The sequence below is a fragment of the Quercus robur genome, chromosome 5 (genome assembly GCF_932294415.1).
Source record: "Quercus robur chromosome 5, dhQueRobu3.1, whole genome shotgun sequence".
NCBI classification, from domain to species: domain Eukaryota; kingdom Viridiplantae; phylum Streptophyta; class Magnoliopsida; order Fagales; family Fagaceae; genus Quercus; species Quercus robur.
In genome coordinates this window covers 81130325-81154025 of record NC_065538.1, presented here as the reverse complement: position 1 = coordinate 81154025, position 23701 = coordinate 81130325, and the positions used below count along the sequence as shown (strand labels likewise).

At 34.2% G+C, this 23701-nt stretch overlaps 1 protein-coding gene and 1 pseudogene across 2 annotated transcripts in view; both read left to right on the top strand.

Annotated features, from left to right (window-relative positions):
• Positions 1–15380, top strand: part of LOC126727354 (G-type lectin S-receptor-like serine/threonine-protein kinase At1g11330) — a 47504-nt gene extending 32124 nt beyond the window's left edge. Inside the window, exons 2-8 of one of the 2 annotated variants that reach the window (XM_050432962.1) lie at positions 1086–2260; positions 13569–13676; positions 13751–13911; positions 13994–14204; positions 14364–14601; positions 14691–14844; positions 14934–15380. In XM_050432962.1, the coding sequence (XP_050288919.1) occupies positions 1087–2260; positions 13569–13676; positions 13751–13911; positions 13994–14204; positions 14364–14601; positions 14691–14844; positions 14934–15242 (2355 nt within the window). In that variant the 5' untranslated portion in view covers position 1086 and the 3' untranslated portion in view covers positions 15243–15380. Of the gene's footprint in view, positions 1–691; positions 2261–13568; positions 13677–13750; positions 13912–13993; positions 14205–14363; positions 14602–14690; positions 14845–14933 lie in introns of those variants that run through there. The other variant, XM_050432961.1, reaches the window with a different exon arrangement.
• Positions 15381–17256: 1876 nt separating this feature from the next.
• LOC126728813 (G-type lectin S-receptor-like serine/threonine-protein kinase At4g27290) lies at positions 17257–20406 on the top strand (annotated as a pseudogene).
• Positions 20407–23701: the final 3295 nt, after the last annotated feature.

Genomic DNA, 23701 nt, shown 5'->3' with positions numbered 1-23701 from the left:
AAACCGATGCACTTTGATGAAGCCAACATAAATCCTATCTGAATAAAAAGTTATATGGGGGGAGGGCTGGCTTTGCAAATTGTAGTGCCTTCACTTGTAGTGGGTCTAAGCGTGTGTTTGGGTAGGAATGAAAAATAAAAATTATTTTATTATTTAGTTTATTTTTGTTACTATTTATGAGCTTTATTATACTTTTTAGCATTATTTATGAGTTTCATTATATTATTTTAACTAACTTTTATATTTATCTACAATACTTTCAGTAATAATTTTTTAATTTTTAACAAAATAAACAGTATTTTTTTTTCTTTTTTTTTAGAAATAAATAAACAGTATTTAAACGCACTAAAAGATGAGCAAAAATTCCACTTCAACTTGCCTCTTTTATCAGACCATGCACGTGGTTAAATACCATTCACTTCTTTAGTTCCTTATCTGATGCATTTTGACGAAGCCAACACAAATCCTATCCGAATAAATATTTATACGTGTGTTTGTGGGATGGGGGAGGGCTGGCTTTGCAAATTGCAGTGCCGTTACTTGTAGTGGGTCTAAAAGATGAGCAAGAATTCCACTTCAACACGCCTCTTGTATCAGACCATTCAACACGCCTCTTTTATCAGACCATCCACGTGGTTAAAGAACATTCACTTCTTTGGTTCCTTATCTCTTAATCTGACCCTTCCTCCTCCTTTGCACCTTATTAACTCAATCCTGAAACTAACTATGGCGTACACTTTACTGATCATGGGATGTAAGACGCTAGCTCTTGACTTTCTTTTCTTCACTTCACAAACCTCACCTCACTTCACCTCTACATATTTATATATGGGTTACCCTCACTTCACTTTTCACCTCACCTCACCTCACCTCATCTCACCTCTACATAAATGATAATTTCCTAAGGAAAAACACTCCCACACAAGTTGGCCTGAACAAGTAGTCATGGGATTTCTTAGCAAGAGAAGCTTGTTGTCTGTCTTTTGTTGCTATTGTTTAAACTTAGGCGTTGCATTAGACACCATTAGTTCTTCTCAATCCATCAAAGATCCCGATTTCATAGTCTCCCGTGGGAGTTCTTTCAGAATGGGATTCTTCAGCCCTGTAAATTCTACCGACCGCTACCTTGGCATATGGTACAATAAGATTTCGGTAGTCACTTATTTCAGTGTCGTTTGGGTAGCTAACAGAGACAGACCCCTTAAGGATTTTTCTGGGGTTCTTACTATATATGAGGATGGAAATCTTGTGGTACTAAATGGACAGGCAGAGATTCTGTGGTCATCAAATGTTTCAAACTCTGTACCAAATTCAAGTGCCACTTTGTTGGATTCTGGAAACCTTGTTTTGCAAGTTGACACAACAGAAGCAACAGTATGGGAGAGTTTTCAGCATCCTTGTGATACATTCTTGCCAAAGATGAAACTTACTTCTAATTTAAGGACAAATCAGAAAGTACAACTGACATCATGGAAGAGCCCTTCTGATCCATCCACTGGAAGATTCTCGGCAGGCGTTAATCTACAAAACATTCCCCAAGGTTTCGTTTGGAAAGACGGCCATCCATATTGGCGGCCTGGTCCATGGAATGGTCAGTTCTTTACTGGAGCACAGAACTGGGTTCTAGATTATCATAGTGGAGTTACTATAGTATATGATAAAGAAGAGACCGTTTATGCAACCTTCGCTTATGCGAACGTGTTAGAATTGTCAAAACATTTCTTGGATTCACAAGGAAATATAATGCAGATAGATTGGGATGATGAGAAGGAGGATTGGGAGGTTGTTGGGTTCGCTCCGGCAAATGAATGTGATGTTTATGGCACCTGTGGTGCATTTGGAAGCTGTTATGCGCTGAGTTCACCAATCTGCAGTTGTTTGAAAGGGTTTGAGCCAAAGATTGTTGAGGAATGGAATAGAGGTAATTGGATGGGTGGATGTGTGAGGAGGACACCATTGCAGTGTGAAAGGGTGAACAATAGAAGTGAGGGAGGAGGAAAAGCAGATGAGTTTTTGAAACTAGAGATGATCAAAGTGCCAGACTTTGCAGAGTGGTCATATCGAACTAAAGATGATTGTCGAAAGCAATGCTTGGAGAACTGTTCTTGTGTAGCTTATGCATACGATACTGGCATTGGTTGTATGACATGGAGTGGAAACCTAATTGACCTGCAAAAATTCTCCACTAGTGGAATTGAGCTACAGAAATCCTCGACTGGTGGGTTGGATATATATATTCGTTTGTCTTATTTGGAATTTGGTAAGTTCATTTTTTTTCTCTCCCAGTTTTGCATACATTTTTTTTCTCTCCCAGTTTTGCATACTCTTATGCTCATGACCATCCATTAGACTAGAGAGAAACTTGACTTAACACAACCCCCCTCCCCCTTCTTTTTATTTTTCTGAGTAACACATTGGTCAGATGTTTAGGCATTATAAATGGACAAAACATAAAATCCAACAAGTTTCACGGCCTTTTTTGTCAAAGAGCATAATTTAAGGAAATATTTAGGAGAAACATATTTAGCCATACTTATTTAATTATGTAGTACTCTTTTCAAACTCGAGTTTGGAACTCAAGTTTCAAGTTGAGGGACGAACCTAGGTGGGGCCCAAGGGAGCCATGGCCCCGTCAATTTTATTTTTATAGTTATTATATATTTTATTTTTGTAGTTGGGTCTACTTCTAAAACCTTAAGCTCTCTTTCTTCTCAATAAGTTTAACAAGTCTCACCCAAACAGCAACTATCCAACCCAAAAACTTAACAAAAATAATAAAAAATATTCACAATGGTGATTGTATTTTAGCAAAAAAAAATTATTTTACCACTAAAGAACCAAAAAATCATGTGTTATTGAAGAAGTTAAAGATAAATTTTTTGCAACTGTAGTAAAAATAAAATATAATATTTTATTAAATTATATCTCTTCCTTCAATTAAAAAAAAAAACCCAAATTCTCTCCCTTTATTATTTCAAGGAGTTGTTTATATTATTTTAATTGAAGTGATAAAAAAATAGAATATTTGATATTAGATGTATTGTAAAGTGAGGTAGTAAAATAAATAAAGTAGTTTTATGAGGTGCTATAAGCTAAAAATTTTAGCATCACCATTGTGAATGCTCTAACTTCAACAAAATAAAATAAAATAAAATAAAAACTCCTAGCCAGCCTAATATTAAAAAATGCATTATTATTATTATTATTATTAATATTTTTGTCTTTGTTGGTAAATGATTGTATCTAGATGTATTTAGAAACAATGATTTTTTTTTTTTTTTACACTATATGGATGCTTATTTGGAGTTTTTTTTTTTCCCCCTTTATACTTTGGTTCCCGCTAGCATAAAATCTTGGGTCTGTCCCTGGTTCCAAGTTGTTGGAGGCCTAGTATCAAAGCGAGGTCAAGGTTTTCACTCCCTACTGCACATGTGTAGGTGTTGGAGGTGGGATGGTTGGCGGAGGCCTAGTGGGCCAATTCCAACATCCTACTAGAGGCAGAGGCCAAGTTGGGCTAAGTCTCAGTCAACCTGTTAGCGCTAGGCTACCACCCTTTAAGGGAATAAATTTGTGCCCTTACTGTTAGATATGGTTTTTAGTGTAGTGAGTAAGCACTTGGTTCTAACACAAGTGAAACTCAAGTTTACCAAACTTGAATTCCAAGCATTATATGTTACTTAAGCTTGGAACTTGAGTTTGGTAAACTTGAGTTTCACTTGGAACTCGAGTTTGACAAAATCGAGTTACAAAAAAAGTGCTACATAACTAAATAAATTTGGCCGGATGTGTTTTTGCTAATTTTTTCAAAAATTATGCTATTTGGCAAAATTAGCCCAAGTTTCACACATTAGATTAAACTAGTTGCAACTTCACGCATCAATTGCTTCAAGTATTGGTTTTTTTTTTTTTTTAAGACTTCTACAAGTATTTTTTTTTAATCTTTTTATCTTTATAAATATATCATTGTATTATTTTTTGGTGTGTTTGATTAATATTTTTCAAGGTGTTTCACATTCTTCTAACTTATATTATAGTGTGTTATATTAGCCTAATATACAACTAAAATTTGTAATTTTTAAATTTATTATTCAAATTTCTCATCTTTTAAAGATTATGAAGATAATCATGATAATTAAAACCCATCACAAAATTGCAATGTTATCTTAATCAAAATTAAAATGAAACCAAAGGAATAAAAGATAGACTTTACAATAATTTTTTACTCAAACAATTGTTAGACACATTCAAATTCATAGCTATGTAGATGGTATTTTGATATAAACTCAAATTCCTATTTCCAAAAAAAAAAACTAAGTATTAACTCATGATAGGCCAAGAATGTATTGACCTCTTTGATAAATTAAATCAATTAATTAGCCAAATGAATTGATTATATTCAATTACATACAATAAGTGTGGTAGCACAAACAAATCATCCACTAAAGTTAAATGCAGTTTTAAGTAAAATGAATCACAGTACCTTAAACCAACCTACAGTTGAACCCTTATCCCAATATCCAATTGGACTTGTAATGTAGTGACAATCTCTCCTTTGAATGCATAGCTCCAAGTATATGACTAACCAATCGATGCACGGATCCCAGTACGTGACTAATACACCAACTTGAAAAAAATGTTGGCTGCAAAGTTTTTCAGTTCATCCATATGATGAAGATTAAGAAAATTCTTGGTCAAGTTGCAGCACCTTAGACGGCCCTTAAAATAATCTTTATATATGTTTAGGGTTGTGAGAAAAGAAACCCTACACAAATACCTTAGATATGCGTGAAAAACAGATCTGGAAATCTGAATTTCGTAATTCTTGATAGATAGGCATGGTTTTAAAAATGGACCAAACTGGCCGGTTCAACTGATTCAACTGAGAATCGGACCTTAATCCGGTACGGTTATTAATTAAAACCAAAAATCAAAGAAAAATCGGACAAATAGTACAAACCACTAGTTCAACCAACAAAACCGGAAACCGGTACGGTTAAACCGGTTTTAGCACTTTTTCATAAATACTTTAGCTATTGTGTTTTTTAACCCAAAAATAAAAAGAGAGATCTTCTTTCAGATTTAAGAAGAGAGGTTTTGATTTTGAAAATGCTCTCTCAAGTATGAAGTAGTGAAGCCTAAGACACCCACAACAGTGACCCAAAAACATTAGATTTACTTTACTTACCTTTTGCTCTAAAGAAAAAAGAAAAGAAAAAAAACTCAGATTTACTATATTTGTGTTAAGGAAGAGCCAAATGAGCTCAAAGGTAAGCAGATTTTTAATGATCTGCTGCTTCAATTGAGGCTTTTTTTTTTTTTTTTTTTTTTGGGTGTAGTAATCTTAAAGGTTTTTGGTCCAAGGCCTTGGGTTCAAACTGTTGCAATGGCGCCTGTGAGAACCACAGGTGCTATTGTCGCTGCTGCTGCTATATCCATGGCGGTGCTTTCCTACTTGTTCAGCTCCAAAAAACCCAACTTGGCCCTCTTAAAGAGGCGCTTTTTTTTTTTTTTTCTTCTGCTGCTTTTTAATGATCTGCTGCTTTAGATAAGTAGATTTTTTTTTTTTTTTTTGCTGCTTCATTGTTAATGATCTGCACATGCTCATATTCATGAGAGAGAGAGAGAGAGTATTGAAGAGAGATATGAAAAGCAAGAAGTGAGATGGGAAAATGTAAAAAAGTATTGTTGAAACTTGAACCAAACGTGTGGTAGTGGTTGTATAGATTTCAAAATGTGTGGTAGTTGGGATGTGTGGAGGGAAAAAAAAAAAATCAAGTGGGCAATGATATTACTACCCATTAATGCACTTACTTTTTGTTATTTGAAAGGTTAAAAAATAACTAAAATATTTAATAGTGGGTTGTGGGTTCTTGTATATGTTTTTTTGTTTTCGTTTTGATTGAATTGTGTTGAGTGGTGCCTAAAAGTTGGTAAGCTAAAGTTTAATGTTTACTATTATTTAATTTTTTTAGTTAAAATGACCAGGTATAAAATTATTTACTTATTTATTTTTATAATTATTAATTTTATAATATTAATTAAATTATTTATGACGTCTGGTCGAACCTCGGTTCGACTAGAAAACCGATAATCAGTCCCTTTTTCGGTTCTTTCACCATACTGATTTTTAAAACCATGTAGATAGGTTATCTGTCGAGCTGCTGTCGAGCTGCTGTCAAGCTTTAAAATATAGCACTTCTTCACTTGTTTCTTGAACAGATTTGCATGACTTCAATACTAGACTTGAACTCTTGTTCCTTGAAGTATTAAACACATCCTAGATCTACCCAATTACAAATAAAGTACGTTTTGTCAAAGGATTAGTCAATTTTACATGACATATGTTCTAACAAGTTCCACATATGTCCTAACAATCTTCCCATTTGGCAATCCATGATAAAACCACAACAAACAAATGAAGTATAAGAGAAGTCATAAATCACTAAACTCATAATCATTTGTTAAATACAATAAAATCTAATCTTAACACAAACTCTTGAAAAATTTTGCAAGAAAAGAGTTCATGGCATGATAGATTTTGATAACCTGTCTTTCTGAAACACTTTAAACAAAACTCATCAAGGCATCTTAGTGTGAAACAGAAATAGAAGATTGCATACATAAGAGACATGTGCATAAAGAGAAAAAAGAAAAAACATGTGGAGAGATAGGTGAAAAATGATAACAACATCATATATATATATATATATATATAAGAGAAAAAGAAATACAATGTTTGCTATTACTAAGTGGTCACAATATCGATGTACAAAAAGATAATGTATCCAAAATGAAAAGAAAAGACAAGATACATAAATCCTCACTACATCCCTCAAAAGATATATACACTCTCCTTAACAAAAATGACACTCTCCCTAAGTACAGGACTACTCTTAACCCAAGACCACTCCCTCTTTTTGTCACGAATGACAAAGGGTAAGTCATTGAGAACCAGTCATCTCGTCATCGTCGGAAAAGCTAGCATCCTCATCCTCATCCTCATCATCAGTGCCATCCTCACTAAAAGCCTCGGGTGAAGGAGAAGGAGAAGGAACGAAGCCACCCATTTGAGCCTGCCATCGAGCAATACAGCCAACATAAGTGTTCACCTGATACAACTCATCACTGAGAGTGTCAAGGCGAGCATCCATATGCTTAAGCTGAGCCATGATGGCCTTAAGAGTCACACCACCACCACTCCAAGAAGAAGGAGCAAAGGTGGATGGAATGACGGAGGCTAGAGGAGTCGCCATCTCGATCCGTGACCGCTTCGATCGAAGCTAGGCCTCGCTCCTACGAACAGACACTGCGCTCAAAGCACCCATGAAGGAAAAGTGAACGGGCTTCAGATAGGAGACAGAGGAATGGCAAATGATCCTTGTGATAGTAGAAAGAAAGATAAGCTTATCATGGGTCGCCATATCCTTATAGACATCTATATGGGAGAGAATGAAGTGAGAGGAGAAGTTTATAGTAAGGTCCTCAATGAGGGAAAGTAAAAGGCGAGCACGAGGCTCGATAATGGAGTTATAATGAGACAAGGGATAGAGAACAAATGTCATCACCATATTAAAGAACCTCGAACCTTTTGTAAAGCCCGAGCATGAGGTTTTTTATGATCACCCCATGAAGAAGGTGTCTCACAAAAGAGAGATAGAATTTCGTCTTTGGACACAGTCCTTAGACGTGGACATCCGAGGTAATCAGGATGCGATGCCCTCGAAACATGTAGCACTTCGGACATAAGCTCCGGAGTAACTACTATACGTATACCTCGTACATGAGTAATAAAGCGAGGCACAAAAGAATCAAAACCTTGCATATTGGAGTAGAACTCCTCTGTGATGACGGAGGGACAACTCATGAGTATCTTACATAGAGATTCCCATCCCTGACTGTGTATGACAGTGGGTAGAGTAGTATTGGAAAAGTCCAATAGAATCATGTGGTGTTTCGAATGAATGCCACGTTTGGAGAAGTTCTCCGAAAAGTCCTAACGGGCCTTCTCATCACGGAACTAGACATGAAGAGTAGTAGGATCAGAAAATGATGCCCCGAAACGAAGAGGGTTCCGGGACGGAGTGGATTTGTGCTTGGGTGCCATGCGCAGACTGTCCAAGAAAGAGAGAAAGAGAGATAGAAAAGCACCATCAACAGAGAGTACCAAAAAAAAAGGAAAAGGTACGTATGCATGAAATGTCCATGAGCATGTGACTTGCAAAAAAAATTGCATCATGGGTTCAACCCAATCTAATCCTATCAACACACAAGTTTCAACATATAAACACTCATCTATAATGCATGAAACATTGTGAAAATGTAAATGTAATGCAATGCACGAGCATATAACATCATAAACACAACGACTACCCAAAAATTTCACAAAATACTCAACAATTTTCAAAAACCCAAAAAAAAAAAATCAAGAAAACCCAAAACCTAGGTCTAAATGCGTGAAATGCATGAAGAATGAAGGATTAAGGGAGCATACTAGAGGAGAAATGCTCAAACAAGGCCAAAATCCAAGAGGGTAGGAGGTTTTGAGTGAGAAGAAGGTGTTTGGAAGGTGAAAAAACAGTTTTTGTCGAGAGAGAATGAGAGAAATGAAGTCTGATTTCACGCTGAATCTATTTAAGGAAAACGCGTCTCGATGGATCGAGGATCTATCGAGATTCTGTCAAGCACTAATTCTCGACAGATAAATCTGTCAAGGTGTTGTCAAGAATCTGTCGATGGCAAAATTAACTCAATGGATCGAACAGCTGTTAAGAAGCTATCGACCAAATAGAAACTTTCTCGATGGATCGAGAATCTATCGTAAAATTATCGAGACAAATTCTAAATAGCTCGATGGATCGAAAATGCGATAGAATCTGTCGAGAAAAGAAGTCCAAGGATCTTGATAGATAGCTATTTGTCGAGAAGCTGTCAGGCTTGATACAAAGCAGTTTTTCAAAGAGAGGAAAAACACAAAGAGATGAATGCAACCAAGCAAGCTATTCAACATAGATCCAAACAACATATTAAGCTTCAAACACATCTCTCAACAAGAAAAAATGTAAAGCATTCATGATCCAAGACACACACACACACACACTAAACAAGTTTAACCAATTTTATATTTTAAAAACAAGACAGTTTAGTGAGCATATATTAAAACACGTATCCCTTATGATGGCCAAATCACATTGTACCTACACATGTATCAAAAGTAGTAAAGAATTTGCGTGTTGTGTTTGAAAACATCACAATACTGAATAAGTGTCTCATGTTATGATGATTTAAGATATGATAAAATCAATTTAACTCACACACAATCATAATTGCTTGATGAGGACTATCACCTTCGAGGTAAATCTTATAACTCCCACATCTCCTAGAAACATGCTTGCAACCATATTTAAAAGTATTTTGATTCTTTTTACTTTTAGTTTTCTTTGCATATTTTTTTCTTTTGAGCATATCATGCATGGACATAAAAGAGAGAGAAAAGAAATACCCAATTATGTTAAGCTTTAAACATCACAATTTTGCTATGCCAAAGCACATAGATGTTATTCATGATTGGCGGACTTTAGTGGTAAGATGGTTATTCACGTCTTTCTATTAAGATTTTCTAGTCCTTTCCATCAAAAAGAGTGATATGAGTGTTAAGTACAAGAGATTACTTAATCTTATTCATTACAAACATGAGCCACAAAGCTCACTTGCTTAGTTGTGCATTAAGATGCTCATCTAGGTTACAAACGATATAAAGTTTAGAAAACTTTATTTCAATGGCCATCCAAGGTAGAAAAGTAACAATGTATACAAAACACACACTGTTTTTGTATTTTTCTGATTTTTAAATTTTTACTTTTATTTTTATGAAAAAAAAAATAAAGCAAAAACTGAAAACAAACAAACAAAAACATGTTAAACAAAGCATAGCATAAAACTACACTAACTCAAACACTAGAAAGCAAAACACATAAGTAATGCAACATCACAAAGAGGGAGAGAGACAAAAGTAACTAAATCACTTTGAGCCTTTTTCCTTCCACACCTTGGAAGAACCTTTCTGTTTGACAAATCCTTGATTCGATGATGAGGGGGAAGAATTGAAATTGTTCAAGTTCGAAAGGAACATAAGGGCCTTAAGATCTCCAAGAGTAGCAAAAGAGGATGGAAATTGACTATGGTTTTTAAATGTGATCATGTTGTTGCTCTATTGAGTGGCTAGCCACTTGGTGCAGTTTGGACGAGTATACCCTGAAGGTCCACATTGATGAAAAATATGTTGCTTCTTGTGTTTATACTTTTGGTTATTTCCCTTCTTAGTCCTAGGGTTTCTAGTCTCTCTCTGTTCAAGTTTAGGGGGTGCTTTTAAAATAGATTTTCCTTTGTCTATATTCTCATTAGCTAAAACAATTTTAACATCACTGTTGTCAGAATTAACATTATTAGTAGGTGAAACAAACACAGTAGTACTAGAAGAAGCAATATTAGGAGAAGAGAAATCATACCCTAAACCGGTTCTATCATAAGCAAATTTCTAAAAGCTAAGCATCTCATCAAGCTTTGCACTGGAAGTCCTCTCCAATTGAGCTCTAACCTGTGACAATTCTACTTCAAGCTTCTTGGTTCTTTTAGCAAGGAAGTTGTTCTCAAATCCCAATGCTCCAATGGTTTGATTAGCTTCATCAAATTTTGTGAAGAGCTCTTCTCGATCAAGTTCCACTTCACTCAGCTTCTTGGTGGCCAGCCTATACAATTTCTCTTGCTTTTCAGAGACCTTGTACAACTTTGCATAGGTTGTATGGATATCATCCTGTTCATCCATTTTCTCAAATTTAGACTCCACTAAGTCCTCTTTTTCATCAACCTCTTCAACAATCCCCTCAGTAGAATTCATTGTGGTAGTGAAGGCATTTAAGATTCCCTCATCATCACTATTATCTGACTCAGTGTCAGGTTCGATGTCACTTAAGGTAGCAACAAGGGCTTTGCTTTTCCTTTAGACAAGTTGGACATTCTTGTTTCATATGTCCAAAACCTTGACATCCAAAGCACTTTGGTCTGGAGGGAATAGAGTACTAATCGCCTTCCTTAGCATCATTCTTTCCTTTGTCCTGGTTCTTGAACTGAGACGAACTGGACTACTTACAATCTTTATCAAATCCTTTAGCATTGGCATTCTTCATGAACTTTTTGAACTGCCTTATGATATAGGATTTCATCTTAGAATTTTTATCATCAAAAGACTCATCAGTATCACTAATTTTGACCTTCAATGCCATACTTTTGCTCTTGCTTGATTTCCCGATCCTTGTCAAACCCAATTCATAGGTTTGAAAGTTGCCAACTAGCTATGTCAAAGGAATTTGGTCAATGTCCTTTGATTCCTCAATGGCGGTGATCTTGGCATGGAATCTCTCCGAAAGAGATCTGAGCACCTTTATTACAATCTTGGGTTCTGGAATGGTTTCCCCAAGATTAAATACAGAGTTCACTATGTCCTTCAGCTTAGCATAGAACTCATCAAATGACTTACCCTCCTCCATTTTACTTTCTTCAAAGCTCGTGGTAAGCCTTTGAAACTTTGAATCCTTGATAGCCTTAGTCCCTTCATAGGTTGTCTGGAAGATAGTCCATACTTACTTTGCAGTTTCAGTAGAGGATATCTTCTTGAATTCCTCATTTGTGACCGCACTGAATAACGCGTTCAATGCTCTATTGTTGAAGTTCATCGCTTTAATCTTGGCATCATCCCAATCTGTCGGCGCTTCCTTTGGCTTCCACAACTTGCCACACCTTCTTATCTAAGGACTGCAAGAAAGTTCTCATGCGTACTTTCCAGTATGCATAGTTAGTGCCATAAAATAAAAAAAGGTATAATGAGAGATTGTCCTCTATTCATGAAAAACAGGGGTCAATGGATCACATAGTAAAGATTAACCCTAATCAGAGTGTGCCCGCTCTAATACCACTTGATAGGCCAAGAATGTATTGACCCCTTTGGTAAATTAAATCAATTAATTAGCCAAGTGAATTAATTAGATTTAATTACATTTAATAAGCATGGTAGCACAAACAAATCACCAACTAAAGTTAAATGCAATGGAAAATAAATTTGACATAAGTGATTTGATTACGAATGGGGAAAACCACCGAGGCAAAACCCCACCGGATGAATTTAAGTTCATCACTCTCGAGAATCCAATATTATCAAAACAAGCAGTTACAAGTAAAAGGAATCCCAAAATCTTATACCAACCTACAGTTGAACCTTTACCCTAATACCTAATTGGACTTGTAATGTAGTGATAATCTCTCCTTTCAATGCACAGCTCTAAGTATGTGACTAACCAATCGATGCAAGGATCCTGGTATGTGATTAACACACTAACTTGAAAAAGATGTTGGCTGCAAAGTTCTTTAGTTCATCCACACAATGAAAATCAAGAAGCTCTTTAGTTACAAAACCCTTAGCGCACAAATGCAGTAGCTTCTACAAAGAAAGATGAACTAGAGCAAATTGTCTCCGGTCACAATTTGAGTGAATAATCACTTTGCATTAAGTTGCAGCACCTTAGATGGCCCTCAAAATAATCCTTATATATGTCTAGAGTTGTGAGAAAAGAAACCCTACACAAATAACTTGGATATGTGTGAAAAACAGATCTAAAAATCTGAATTTCATAATTCTTGATAAATAGGTTATCTGTCGAGCTGAAGTTCCCTTCTAAATCTTGATAGATACAATCTATCGCGCTACTGTCAAGATTTAAAATACAACATTTCTTCACTAGTTTCTTGAACAGATTTGCATGGTTTCAATACTAAACTTGAACTCTTGTTCCTTGAAGTATTAAATACATTTTAGATCTACCAAATAATAAGTAAAGTGCGTTGTTAAAGGATTAGCCAATTCTACATGACATATGTTCTAACAAGTTCCACATATGTGCAAACAACTCAAATCAAAATCCAACCAAAGCTATAAAAGGGAGAAAGAAGACTTATGGATGGGGAAAGAAAAAAAAAAAAAAAACCATCAGCCTAAATTAGAGCAATAAGAAAGAACAAAAATCTATCGAGAGACAGTACTCACATTTTTTGTGTGAGAAAAATATAAATTGAATGAGGGAAATGATATCAAATTTATACAAAATAAGATGGAGAGTAGAAAAGTCAAAATATAAGAAAGAAGAAATGATGAAGGATGTGTAATGGTAAGTAAAGAGTAGTAGGGAGATAAAGAAGCAAAATGGAAGAGGAAAAGTTGGAAGAAGTTTAACAATAGTTGTGGACTAACAGGGAGAAGAAAAGTTTTTGTTTTTGTTTTGTTTTGTTTTTTAAATAATAGGGAGACGAAAAGTTTAAAAAGAGAAAGAAGATGTTGAAAATAAGTGGATGATATGGTACAATGATAGAGTAGTAGAATTTATTGCATACATTAACATTTTTATATTTTTTGATATGATGTGACTCAACAAAAGCTTAGCATTAGCTTTAACTCTTAGATATTATATAGATTTATTTTCAAAATTTTGATAGAATTAGTTGAAACTTGTTCTGATACACAGAAAACGAGAGAAATTTGAAAGTAATCATCACAATTACAGTGATTACTGGAGCAATGGCCATTCCCAGCACCGCATACTTCTTATGGAGATGGATGACCAAAAAAAGAGGTAATATGCCCTATCATTAGCAATGGGAACTAGAAATTGCTAGATGCATAGCTTAATATTAAAATTTGCCACAGCAATGGAAAATAAAAGCAGGGAGAGTTTACCATCCAAAAACCTGAACAATGTTAAACTCCACGAGCTGCCAACTTTTAGTTTGGAAGAATTGGCAACTGCGACAAACAACTTTCATGTAGCTAATATGCTTGGCCGAGGTGGCTTTGGTACAGTCTATAAGGTAATGGTTGCTCTAGTAGCCTTCATTAGTTCCTCTTTAAATCATACAAATAAGTACTTATATTCATTGTTTCTTTTGCCAGGGCAAGTTGCATGATGGACAGGAAATAGCAGTGAAAAGACTGTCAAGATCCTCTGGACAAGGGCTTGAAGAATTTATGAATGAGGTGTTTGTGATCTCTAAGCTGCAACATCGAAATCTTGTAAGACTTCTTGGCTGCTGCATCGAGGGAGAAGAGAATATGTTGATCTATGAGTACATGTCAAACAAAAGTTTGGATGCAATTGTTTTTGGTTAGTACATTTAAATTCTCTTCCTTTTAGGCTCATCAATAGAATAACTTTGAAATCTAGAAATCTGGTTTCTATATACTCAATGTGTTGAACCCATGACCTCTATATACAAATTTACTCTTATCTCTTTGTTATTTCTTTTGGTCACTATTCATTTAGATCCACTCAACCAAAAACACCTTGATTGGAAAAAACGCTTCAACATTATTGAAGGAATTAGTAGAGGCCTGCTCTACCTTCATAGGGATTCTAGATTGAAGATTATTCATAGGGATCTAAAGGCAAGTAATATCTTGTTAGATGAAGAGCTAAATCCAAAAATATCGGACTTTGGAATTGCCAAAATTTTTAGAGGCAGTGAAAATCAAGCCAATACTGAAAGGGTCATTGGGACATAGTAAGAGCTTTGTTGAAATTCAATTTTTAAATAATAACACCACTATTTGTGCTCAAATGATGAGGATGTGTTTCATTTTTCAAATGCAGCGGATATATGCCTCCTGAATATGTAATGCAAGGCTTTTTCTCAGAAAAATCAGACATTTTTAGTTTTGGTGTGTTGTTACTTGAGATTGTTAGTGGGAGAAAAACCACTTGCTTTTATGATGATCAGCAGTACTACTTGAGCCTTGTAGGATTTGTAGGTCTATCTGACTCATTATCCTTTTTCTTTAGAGCTCAGCTAATCAATATGTTAAATTTTTGTCTTTCACATTTGTCATCTTTCAGGCATGGAAATTGTGGAACGATGACAACATAATGGCTTTGGTAGACCCAACAATATGGGATCCTTACTTTCAAATGGAGATGTTGAGATGCATACATGTGGGACTGCTGTGTGTGCAAGAATTGGCAAGAGACAGGCCAATAGTGTCGACTATAATTTCAATGCTTAATAGTGAGATTTTGGATCTGCCCACTCCAAAGCAACCTGCATTCACCGAAAGGCAGATTGCTTCAAATAAAGAGCCTGCTCAACTGGGCCAAATAAAGTCCTCTAGTTGTAATACCACCATTACAACGGTTTATGCTAGATAGGAAGAAAGTGCTTGAGATAGCATTCTCTTTGTTTAGCATCTTTAAGCATGCAAACAGTACTCTCCTTTCAAAGTTCAGATATAACAAAGTTTGAATTCTACATATAACAATTCTATAGAATTTCAGAATTTCTTATAAGTGTTCAACTATTCTGCACAAAAAAAAACTGAATGTGATTTTAAAAATGGACAGCGAAAACACAACAATGAAAGAGCACCGTTAAAAGGTCATAATTTAAGAGTTAAAACTTTCAAAAAATGTCATAATTGAAGAGTCACAACTTTCAATATAGTGTTAAAATTGTTACTAGCTTTAAAATCCTCACTTAAGGCACTTTTTTCTGCATAATTTAGCAGACGTTTGAAGCCTCAAACTGAGACACTTGACACGAAAGAAATCCAATGTCAATTCCAAATGCTAATCATGGTGCTAATCATACTTGGGGGTCTACTGATCTTGAGTGTGGTTAAAAAACTCTAGATGAAGATGATTGTGACACGTGACCAAAAAGAAAGCTAATAAAGGCTACTGATCAGAGGTGTGTTCCGAGTCACGTAGGCTGAAGATAATAGAGACGCGTGACAAAAAGAAGTTGATGGGGAGAGGATATCATTCAGTTTGGTTCATGATATTCAACCATGATGGTTGAGGACACTTGATTAGAAGGAAAGCAAAAGAAAGATGCATATGTCCAATGAATGTAGTTTAAATAACTAAGATCATCTTGTCATGAAATATCACTTCAGAGAAAGACATACTACTGATACTAGGTTGTCAGGATGTTGGGAAAATTAAGGCAAAATAAAGGAAAATAAATAAATAACAAAGTAGGCTTACAAAAGGCACAAAATGGATGTTATCTATAAGACTATTTATCTCTACTCGATTGAGACTTGAACTTGGCTAGTTTATAAACAAACAAATATGAATGAACAATATATCGAGCCAAGCAAAAACAATTTATGAACAACTTAGAGTGTATTTGGATACCGTTTATTTGTTAAAAACAAAAAACTTATTGCTGAAAACACTGTAACAAAATATTTTTTTTAATGGGCAAAATACTGTTCACATGTTTTGTGCAAGTTGGCTAGTCTGTGTACTGTAGCCGTGGGTCCCACTTTTTCAAACGCAAATGCAACTTGGGGCTGGAAACGCGCAATCCAAACGGAGGCTTAGTTTATTTTTAGCCTACCTGGTTGCAAGAAGCTAGTCAAAATACAAAGAGGATGACTTACCTAGGCCCTGGTGTGACAGAAAGGACAGAGTTGGATGCATTCGGACTTTTGGAGACTGAGAGAGAACCTGATCGTTGATTACTTGCATGTCTGGTTTACAAACTAAACGTGGTGTTGAAGAGAAAGCCTTGATGGTATTGCTAATTGAAGCACCCGAATAAAGTTACCACTTTTATAGAATTCTAAAGCAAGCGAGCACAACTTTTTCCTTTCAAGAGATTGTTCTTAGGCTTTCCACACCATGATTAATCTGTGTACTGTGTCACTATCTCTATTGCTTTTGATTTTATTACATAAATTGTGGTGTGTATACATATATTCTGCTGGGTATATAATTTTTATTTTTTGTGATTAACTGTTAATTCATTTATTTCTGCATAGGGATCTATACTTAATTGTTTAGGATTTTGCAAATTCTATTCCTGCGTCTTATTCAATGTTAATTATTGTACTTTATTCCAATTGTCTCTTTAATTATTGCCCATCCCTAGTCGTCTAATCCTTGGTTGAAATTCAACCTGTCCTTTTTGACAAAGGAAGAAACTATCTAAACTAGGGAAAAACCCCTTTGATTTATAATTTAATATGACAAACTTATTTCTCGGGATCAAGGCTTTTGAAAGTCTAGAGTAGCCTTTTTCTTAAAAAACTACCAGCCAAAGGTTAAACTTTTTGTTTTTTTGTTTTTTTCCTTGATAAAAAAAGCTGTAACTTGTTTTATGAGCAAGGCCTATCTGTTCTGCATTCTCGGACACAAGTAGGCCAGAGAACAAGTTATGGAACTTAAGACAAACTTGTTGTTTGTCCTTTGTTGCTTTTGTTTGAATTTGGGAGTTGCAATAGACACCATTAAATCTTCTCAATCCATCAAAGACCCTGAATACATAATATCCAATGGGAGTGCTTTCAGACTGGGTTCTTCAGCCCTATAAATTCCACCAATCGCTACTTCGGAATATGGTATAATAACATCTCTGTATTCACTGTCATATGGTAGCTAATAGACAGAAACCTCTCAAGTATTCTTCCAGGGTTCTTTCTATATCTGAGGATGGCAATCTTGTGGTACTAAACGGATAGGAAGAGATTCTTTGGTCATCAAATGTTTCAAATTCCGTAACCAATTCAAGTGCCACACTTTTGGATTCCGGAAACCTTGTATTGCAAGTTGATACAACAGGAATTATATTATGGGAAAGTTTTCAACATCCATCTGATTCCTTCTTGCCAAGAATGAAACTTAGTACTACTTTAAGGAAAGATGAGAAAGTGCAGCTGACATCAAGGAAAAGCCCTTCTGATCCATCCATTGGAAGCTTCTCTACAGGCATTGATCCACTAAACATTCCTGAAGGTTTTGTTTGGAAAGACAGTCGCTCATATTGGCAAACTGGTCCATGGAATGGTCAGGTCTTCATTGGAATAAAAAACTGGAATCCTGTATATCATAAAGGATTTAGTGTAGTTGATGACAAACAAGGAATTGTTTATGCAACTTTTTCTTATATGGACTTGTTACATTTGTCAAAATTTGTTTTGGATTCACAAGGAAATCTAGTGCAGACATATTAGGATGATGGGAAGGAGGATTGGAAGGTTGTGGGGTTAGCTCCAAAAGATAAGTGTGATGTTTGTGGCACATGCGGTGCAAATGGAAGCTGTGATTCACTGGGTTCATCAATCTGCAGCTGTATGAGAGGATTTGAGCCCATGATTATTGAGAAATGGAACAGTGGAAATTGTAGTAGTGGATGTGTGAGAAGGAAACCATTGCAGTGTGAAAGGTTGAACAATAATGTTAGAGAAGGAAAAGCAGATGGGTTTTTCAGGTTGAAGATGGTCAAGGTGCCAAACTTTGCTCAGTGGTCATATGGGACTAAAGACAATTGTCAAAAGCGGTGTTTGCAGAACTGTTTTGTGTTGCTTACGCATATGATACAGGCATTGGTCGTATGTCATGGAGGAGAAACCTAGTTGACCTACAACAATTCTTGGTTGGTGGATCAGATATATATATATTCATCTGGCCTATTTGGAATTTGGTAAGTTCATTTTGTTTTAAGAGTTAGTTTTTTTTTTTTTTTTTCCTAATCTTATGCTTCATCCAGCAATTATTAGTCCGGTTGTTTGTTTACCTAGTTATTTAGAACAAAAGCAATTGGATTTCAATATTTTTGAATTAAATTTCCATTGTCAGATTTTACTGAAGTAGTTTAAAACTTGTTCCTATACACAGAAAATGAGAAACATTTGAAAGTAATCATCACAACTACTGTGATCATGGAGTGATTGCTATTGCCAGCACTACATACTTATGGAGGTGAATGGCTAAAAAAAGGAGAGGTAATATGCCAATTAATTATCTACAGCAACTAGGAATTGCTAGATGGGTTAACTAATATTACATTTTGCAACAGCAATGAAAACAAAAGGCGACGAGAGTTTACTGTTTGACTACCTGGAAGATGTGAAACTACACGAGCTACCAACCTTTAATCTGGAAGAATTGGCAACTACAACAAACTACTTTCATATGGCTAATAAGCTTGGACAAGGTGGCTTTGGTCCAGTCTATAAGTTAATGGTTGCTCATGTAGAGTTCATTTGTCTCTCTTAAATAGATAAGTGTTGATATTCTTTAATTTTTCTTTTAGGGTAAATTGCATAATGGACAGGAAATAGCAGTGAAAAGACTGTCTAGAGCCTCTGAATGAGGTGGGGGTGATTTCTAAACTCCAACATCGGAATCTTATTAGACTTCTTGGGTGCTATATTGAGGGAGAAGTGAAGATGTTGATCTATGAGTACATGCCAAATAAAAGTTTGGATGCAATTGTTTTTTGTTAATTCATACACTTATAAATCTTGCATCAAGTTAGTTAGTGCCTTTAATAAAAACTCACAAAAATTTTAATAATGAGTTCTATTGTGCCAATTAGGTCACTTGAAGCATACTTTTGTGCTAACCTGCTCCAACTTCATTTCTCAACAATTTATATTTTTTTGCATACAAGTTTACTCATACAGTTTTATTTATTTATTTGGGTTACTATTAATTTAGATCCAGTCCACCAAAACCTCCTTAATTGGAGAAAACGCTTCAACATTATTGAAGGAATTGGTCAAGGCCTACTCTACCTTCATAGGGATTCTAGATTGAAGATTATTCATAGAGATCTAAAGGCATCTAACATCTTGTTAGATCAAGAGCTTAATCCAAAAATATTAGACTTTGGTACAACGAGAATATTTGGAGCCAATGATGATCAGACCAAAACTAAAAGGGTTGTCGGGACATATATATTTGTTGAAATTTAATTTAAGTAATAGCATCACTTGTACTCAAATTATATGGATCTACTTTGTTGTTTAAATGCAATGGTTATATGTCTCCTGAATACGATGCAAGGCTTGTTTTCAGAGAAATCAGATGTCTTCAGTTTTGTCATATTGTTACTAGAGATTGTAAGTGGGAGAAGAAGCACTAGCTTTTGCAATGATGAGCAATACTTGAGCCTCATTGGATATGTAAGTCTATCTAATTTAGAGCATTCACATAGGGAAAAATTTAGCCAAATTTTACTCAAAATTCCACTTTATCTATTTTATTTAGTCCATGTTTTACATGGTCAATTACCAATAAGATTGAACATTCCAGTTTTTGTATCTTTCAGGCATGGAAATTGTGGAAGGATGACAACAGTATGGCTTTGGTAGACCCAGCAATATGGGATCCATGCTTTCGAATGGAAATTTTGAGATGCATACATGCGGGACTCCTGTGCATGCAAGAATTGGCAAGAGATAGGCCAATTGTGTCTACTATTATTTCTATGCTTAATGGTGAGATTGTGGATCTTCCCACTCTGAAGCAACCTGCATTCATGGAAAGGCAGATTGCTTCAAATACAGAGCTTGCTCAATAGGACCGATTCTCTAATTACAAGGCCATAATAACACTTATGCCTTATTCAACACTCATGCTTGCGCCAAGCGCTTATAAGGCATGAGTGGGGCACATCTCTTGCCGATGTGAGACTGCACTCAAAGTCTTCCCATACTTGGTACTGAGAACAAAACCGTGCGGGCTTGGCTCCCCAAAGTGGATAAACAGGTTGTGCGGCGGGTGAAAAATCTCCCCACAATAGGAATGTGGAGCCTTGAAGGATTTGGAGTCCAACTTAAGTGATCAGGGAAAGAGAGAAAAAGAAATCAAGTAGAGAGAGAGAGAGAGAGAGAGAGAGAGAGAGAGAGAGAAATATGACTACATAAAATGAAAAATTTAAAATAAGAATCCTAAGTTCAATCAATCGATCAATAGGGATAGTAACACTTTCATGACAAGTTTCCATCAATCGAAGGTTAATTAATACGGTACCACTTTCATGAAAAATAGAAAATCTCTATGAATTTTTTTATCAATTGAGAGTTAATCAAAAGCAATCAAAAAAAGAAAAAACTTCTGAAAAATATTCTAATTGATCAAAGAGCAATCAAGAATGTGCAAATTAGAAAAACGTAAAGTAGAATATGCACAAAAAAAAAATAATAATAATAAAAAATAAAAATAAAACACAACAACAACAAAAACAACAAAAACAAAAACAAACAAAATGCACATGTACCTGATATAGATTTCAATATGTTGAATATGCACACGTGAGTGAAGTCTCAAACTATTAAAGAATTTCATAATCATCTTCCTAACAATGGTTTTAGGAATCTACTCAAAAAAGTTTTCTCCTTGACCTTGCACAAGTTAATGATTCCATTTTATCTAAATCTAAAATCATTATGCTAATACTTTCATCCATTTACCTTTCAAATTATTATTATCATTATGTTAAATTCAATGAGTTTTTAAGATAGGAATATTCAACGCACTCTTCTCTAGATGCTTTATTAATTGCCTCAAGCTTGTTGCACAAGTAAATGAAGCCATTTCATTAGAATCCATAATTGTTACGAATTATACTTTCATCCATTTTCCTTTCCAATTATTTTGGAAAATTTTTAATAAGTTTATTTCTAATTTTTTAGCCCACCATAATTTCTTTCAAACTATTTTATTAGTTCCTCTACTTTATCCTTCTTCCATTGCACATAATTTATTGCTTCTCCAATTTAGTTAGGGTTTTTTCCCTTTGCAATTTTGGGATTTTGCCAACTAAGGTATTGACCTTCCACATTGATATACAACTAATAGTTATACTAATAAGTTAGTGAGATAAAAAAAAAAAAAAAAAAAAAGAAGATAAATGAGTAGTATTTTAAATCACATAAAAAAAATATAAGATAAATTTAGAATTACCTTTCAAAACTCATTAAATTTGTTGTTCTTTGTGAGCTTTTATATATAAATATTAAATTTAATTTATTGAAATATATACACACATATACACAAACTAGCTTATAACCCCATGTATATGCATGGATACACTCAAAGATATATAATAAGATGTATAATATAATTCTTATATATATAATTTAAATACTATTGATAGTCATATTTATATTTTATTAACTCTTTAAAAAAATTTGTAAGGATATTATTAGGTACAAAATGTGAATTGTCCATTTTTTTTAATTATTGTGAAGCACTTTTTTATTTTTACGATTCATTTATTTTAGACTCTTTGGTTTTTGTACTTAATAACTCACTTTGATGAATATTTATGATGTGGTCCCACATTTGATTCTAAAATTAAGAAATAAAACTCTTTAAGAATAAATAATTCAGGACACATGGCACAAAATTGGAACTCTAATTTAGAATTCTAATTTGAGTTTTTCTCAACTTCACATATTATTATATAGATATGTATTCACTTATTAGCTTATAGTTTCTATGAATTATTAATTATATACTCAATACGTTTGTGTATATGCATACGTTGATGTTAATGTTTATGTTAATGTTTGTTTGTGCGTGTGTGAGTGTGTATGACTCTACCTTTGGTACTGCCTTTCTTTTAAACTATACATAGGAAGACCACACAAATGAAAATCACCTTGAGAATGTTGCACCATCTTTTCTTTGTAGTATTCACTAATTTTTTGCTTATGCAAAGCAAAGGAATAGAATTTATTCTTGAACCCAAATGTCATTACCTTAAGAATATTGTATGGAAAATTTGCTACAAGAGCATGTGTGACTCTACCTTTAGCATTGCCTTTCCTTTAACTAGAAGCACAAAGACCACACATAGGACATTCACCTTGAGAATGTTGCACCACCTTTTGTTTGTAGTAGCAACTAATTGATTGCTTACACAAAGTAAATGAATAGAAATTTAGAACCCTCAAAGTATAACTTTATTAAATTAATATGAAAGAGTTACTACAAGGTTATTGCAGTAGCACAAAATCAGCCTAGTGATTCTTTTCTCGATCTTGTTGAACAAGCAAATCATGTAATTTCCTTAAAATTATACTTTAATCCATTTGTTTTTAAAATTATTTTGAAAAAAAAAATTGACTCCATATTTTATCTTTCTTTCATTACACACCTATTTTTGCTAGCTAAAATAGTGAGCTTCCACACAAATACACCATTAATAGTTATATAAATTAGTTAGTGGGAAAAATTGGGTAAATAAGAAGTAGAATTTTAAACCAAATATAATAAAAATAATTTTAAATTACTATTCAAATATCATTAAATTTTTCTTTATAAATGTTTGTATAAAAAATTCTAAATTTAGTTATTAAAATATATAAAAATTCATCTAGTTGTTTTTCTCTAATAAATTATTAAATTGCTAAATTCAGTGTGAATTTTTGTGTTTATGCTTATGTTAACGTTTATGTTAATGTGCATTTGTGAGATATATATATATATATATATATATATATAATTTATTTTCTAAAATATTCGTAAAATCATATATTAGGATTAGAATTAGTCATCTGTAACAAAGTGTTTTTCTCATAAGAAAATTTTATTTTAAATGTATTAACCTATTAATTTAGAAATATTCATTTTATATAATCCTCTTTACCAAACCAACAGTGGGCAGTGATTTTTTTTTTTTTAATAAACAATGTCATATAGCTTTCTTTTTTAAGTAATGAAATTTTGTGTTCTCTATAAATAAAAAATTATATTTATTTTTTACTTTCTCTTAAATTAAAATTTTCATCTACTCTTATTATGATCCAATTCACTAGTGATAGAATATCTTGGGGATTTCCAATTATGATAGTAATGAGAAAATTAGA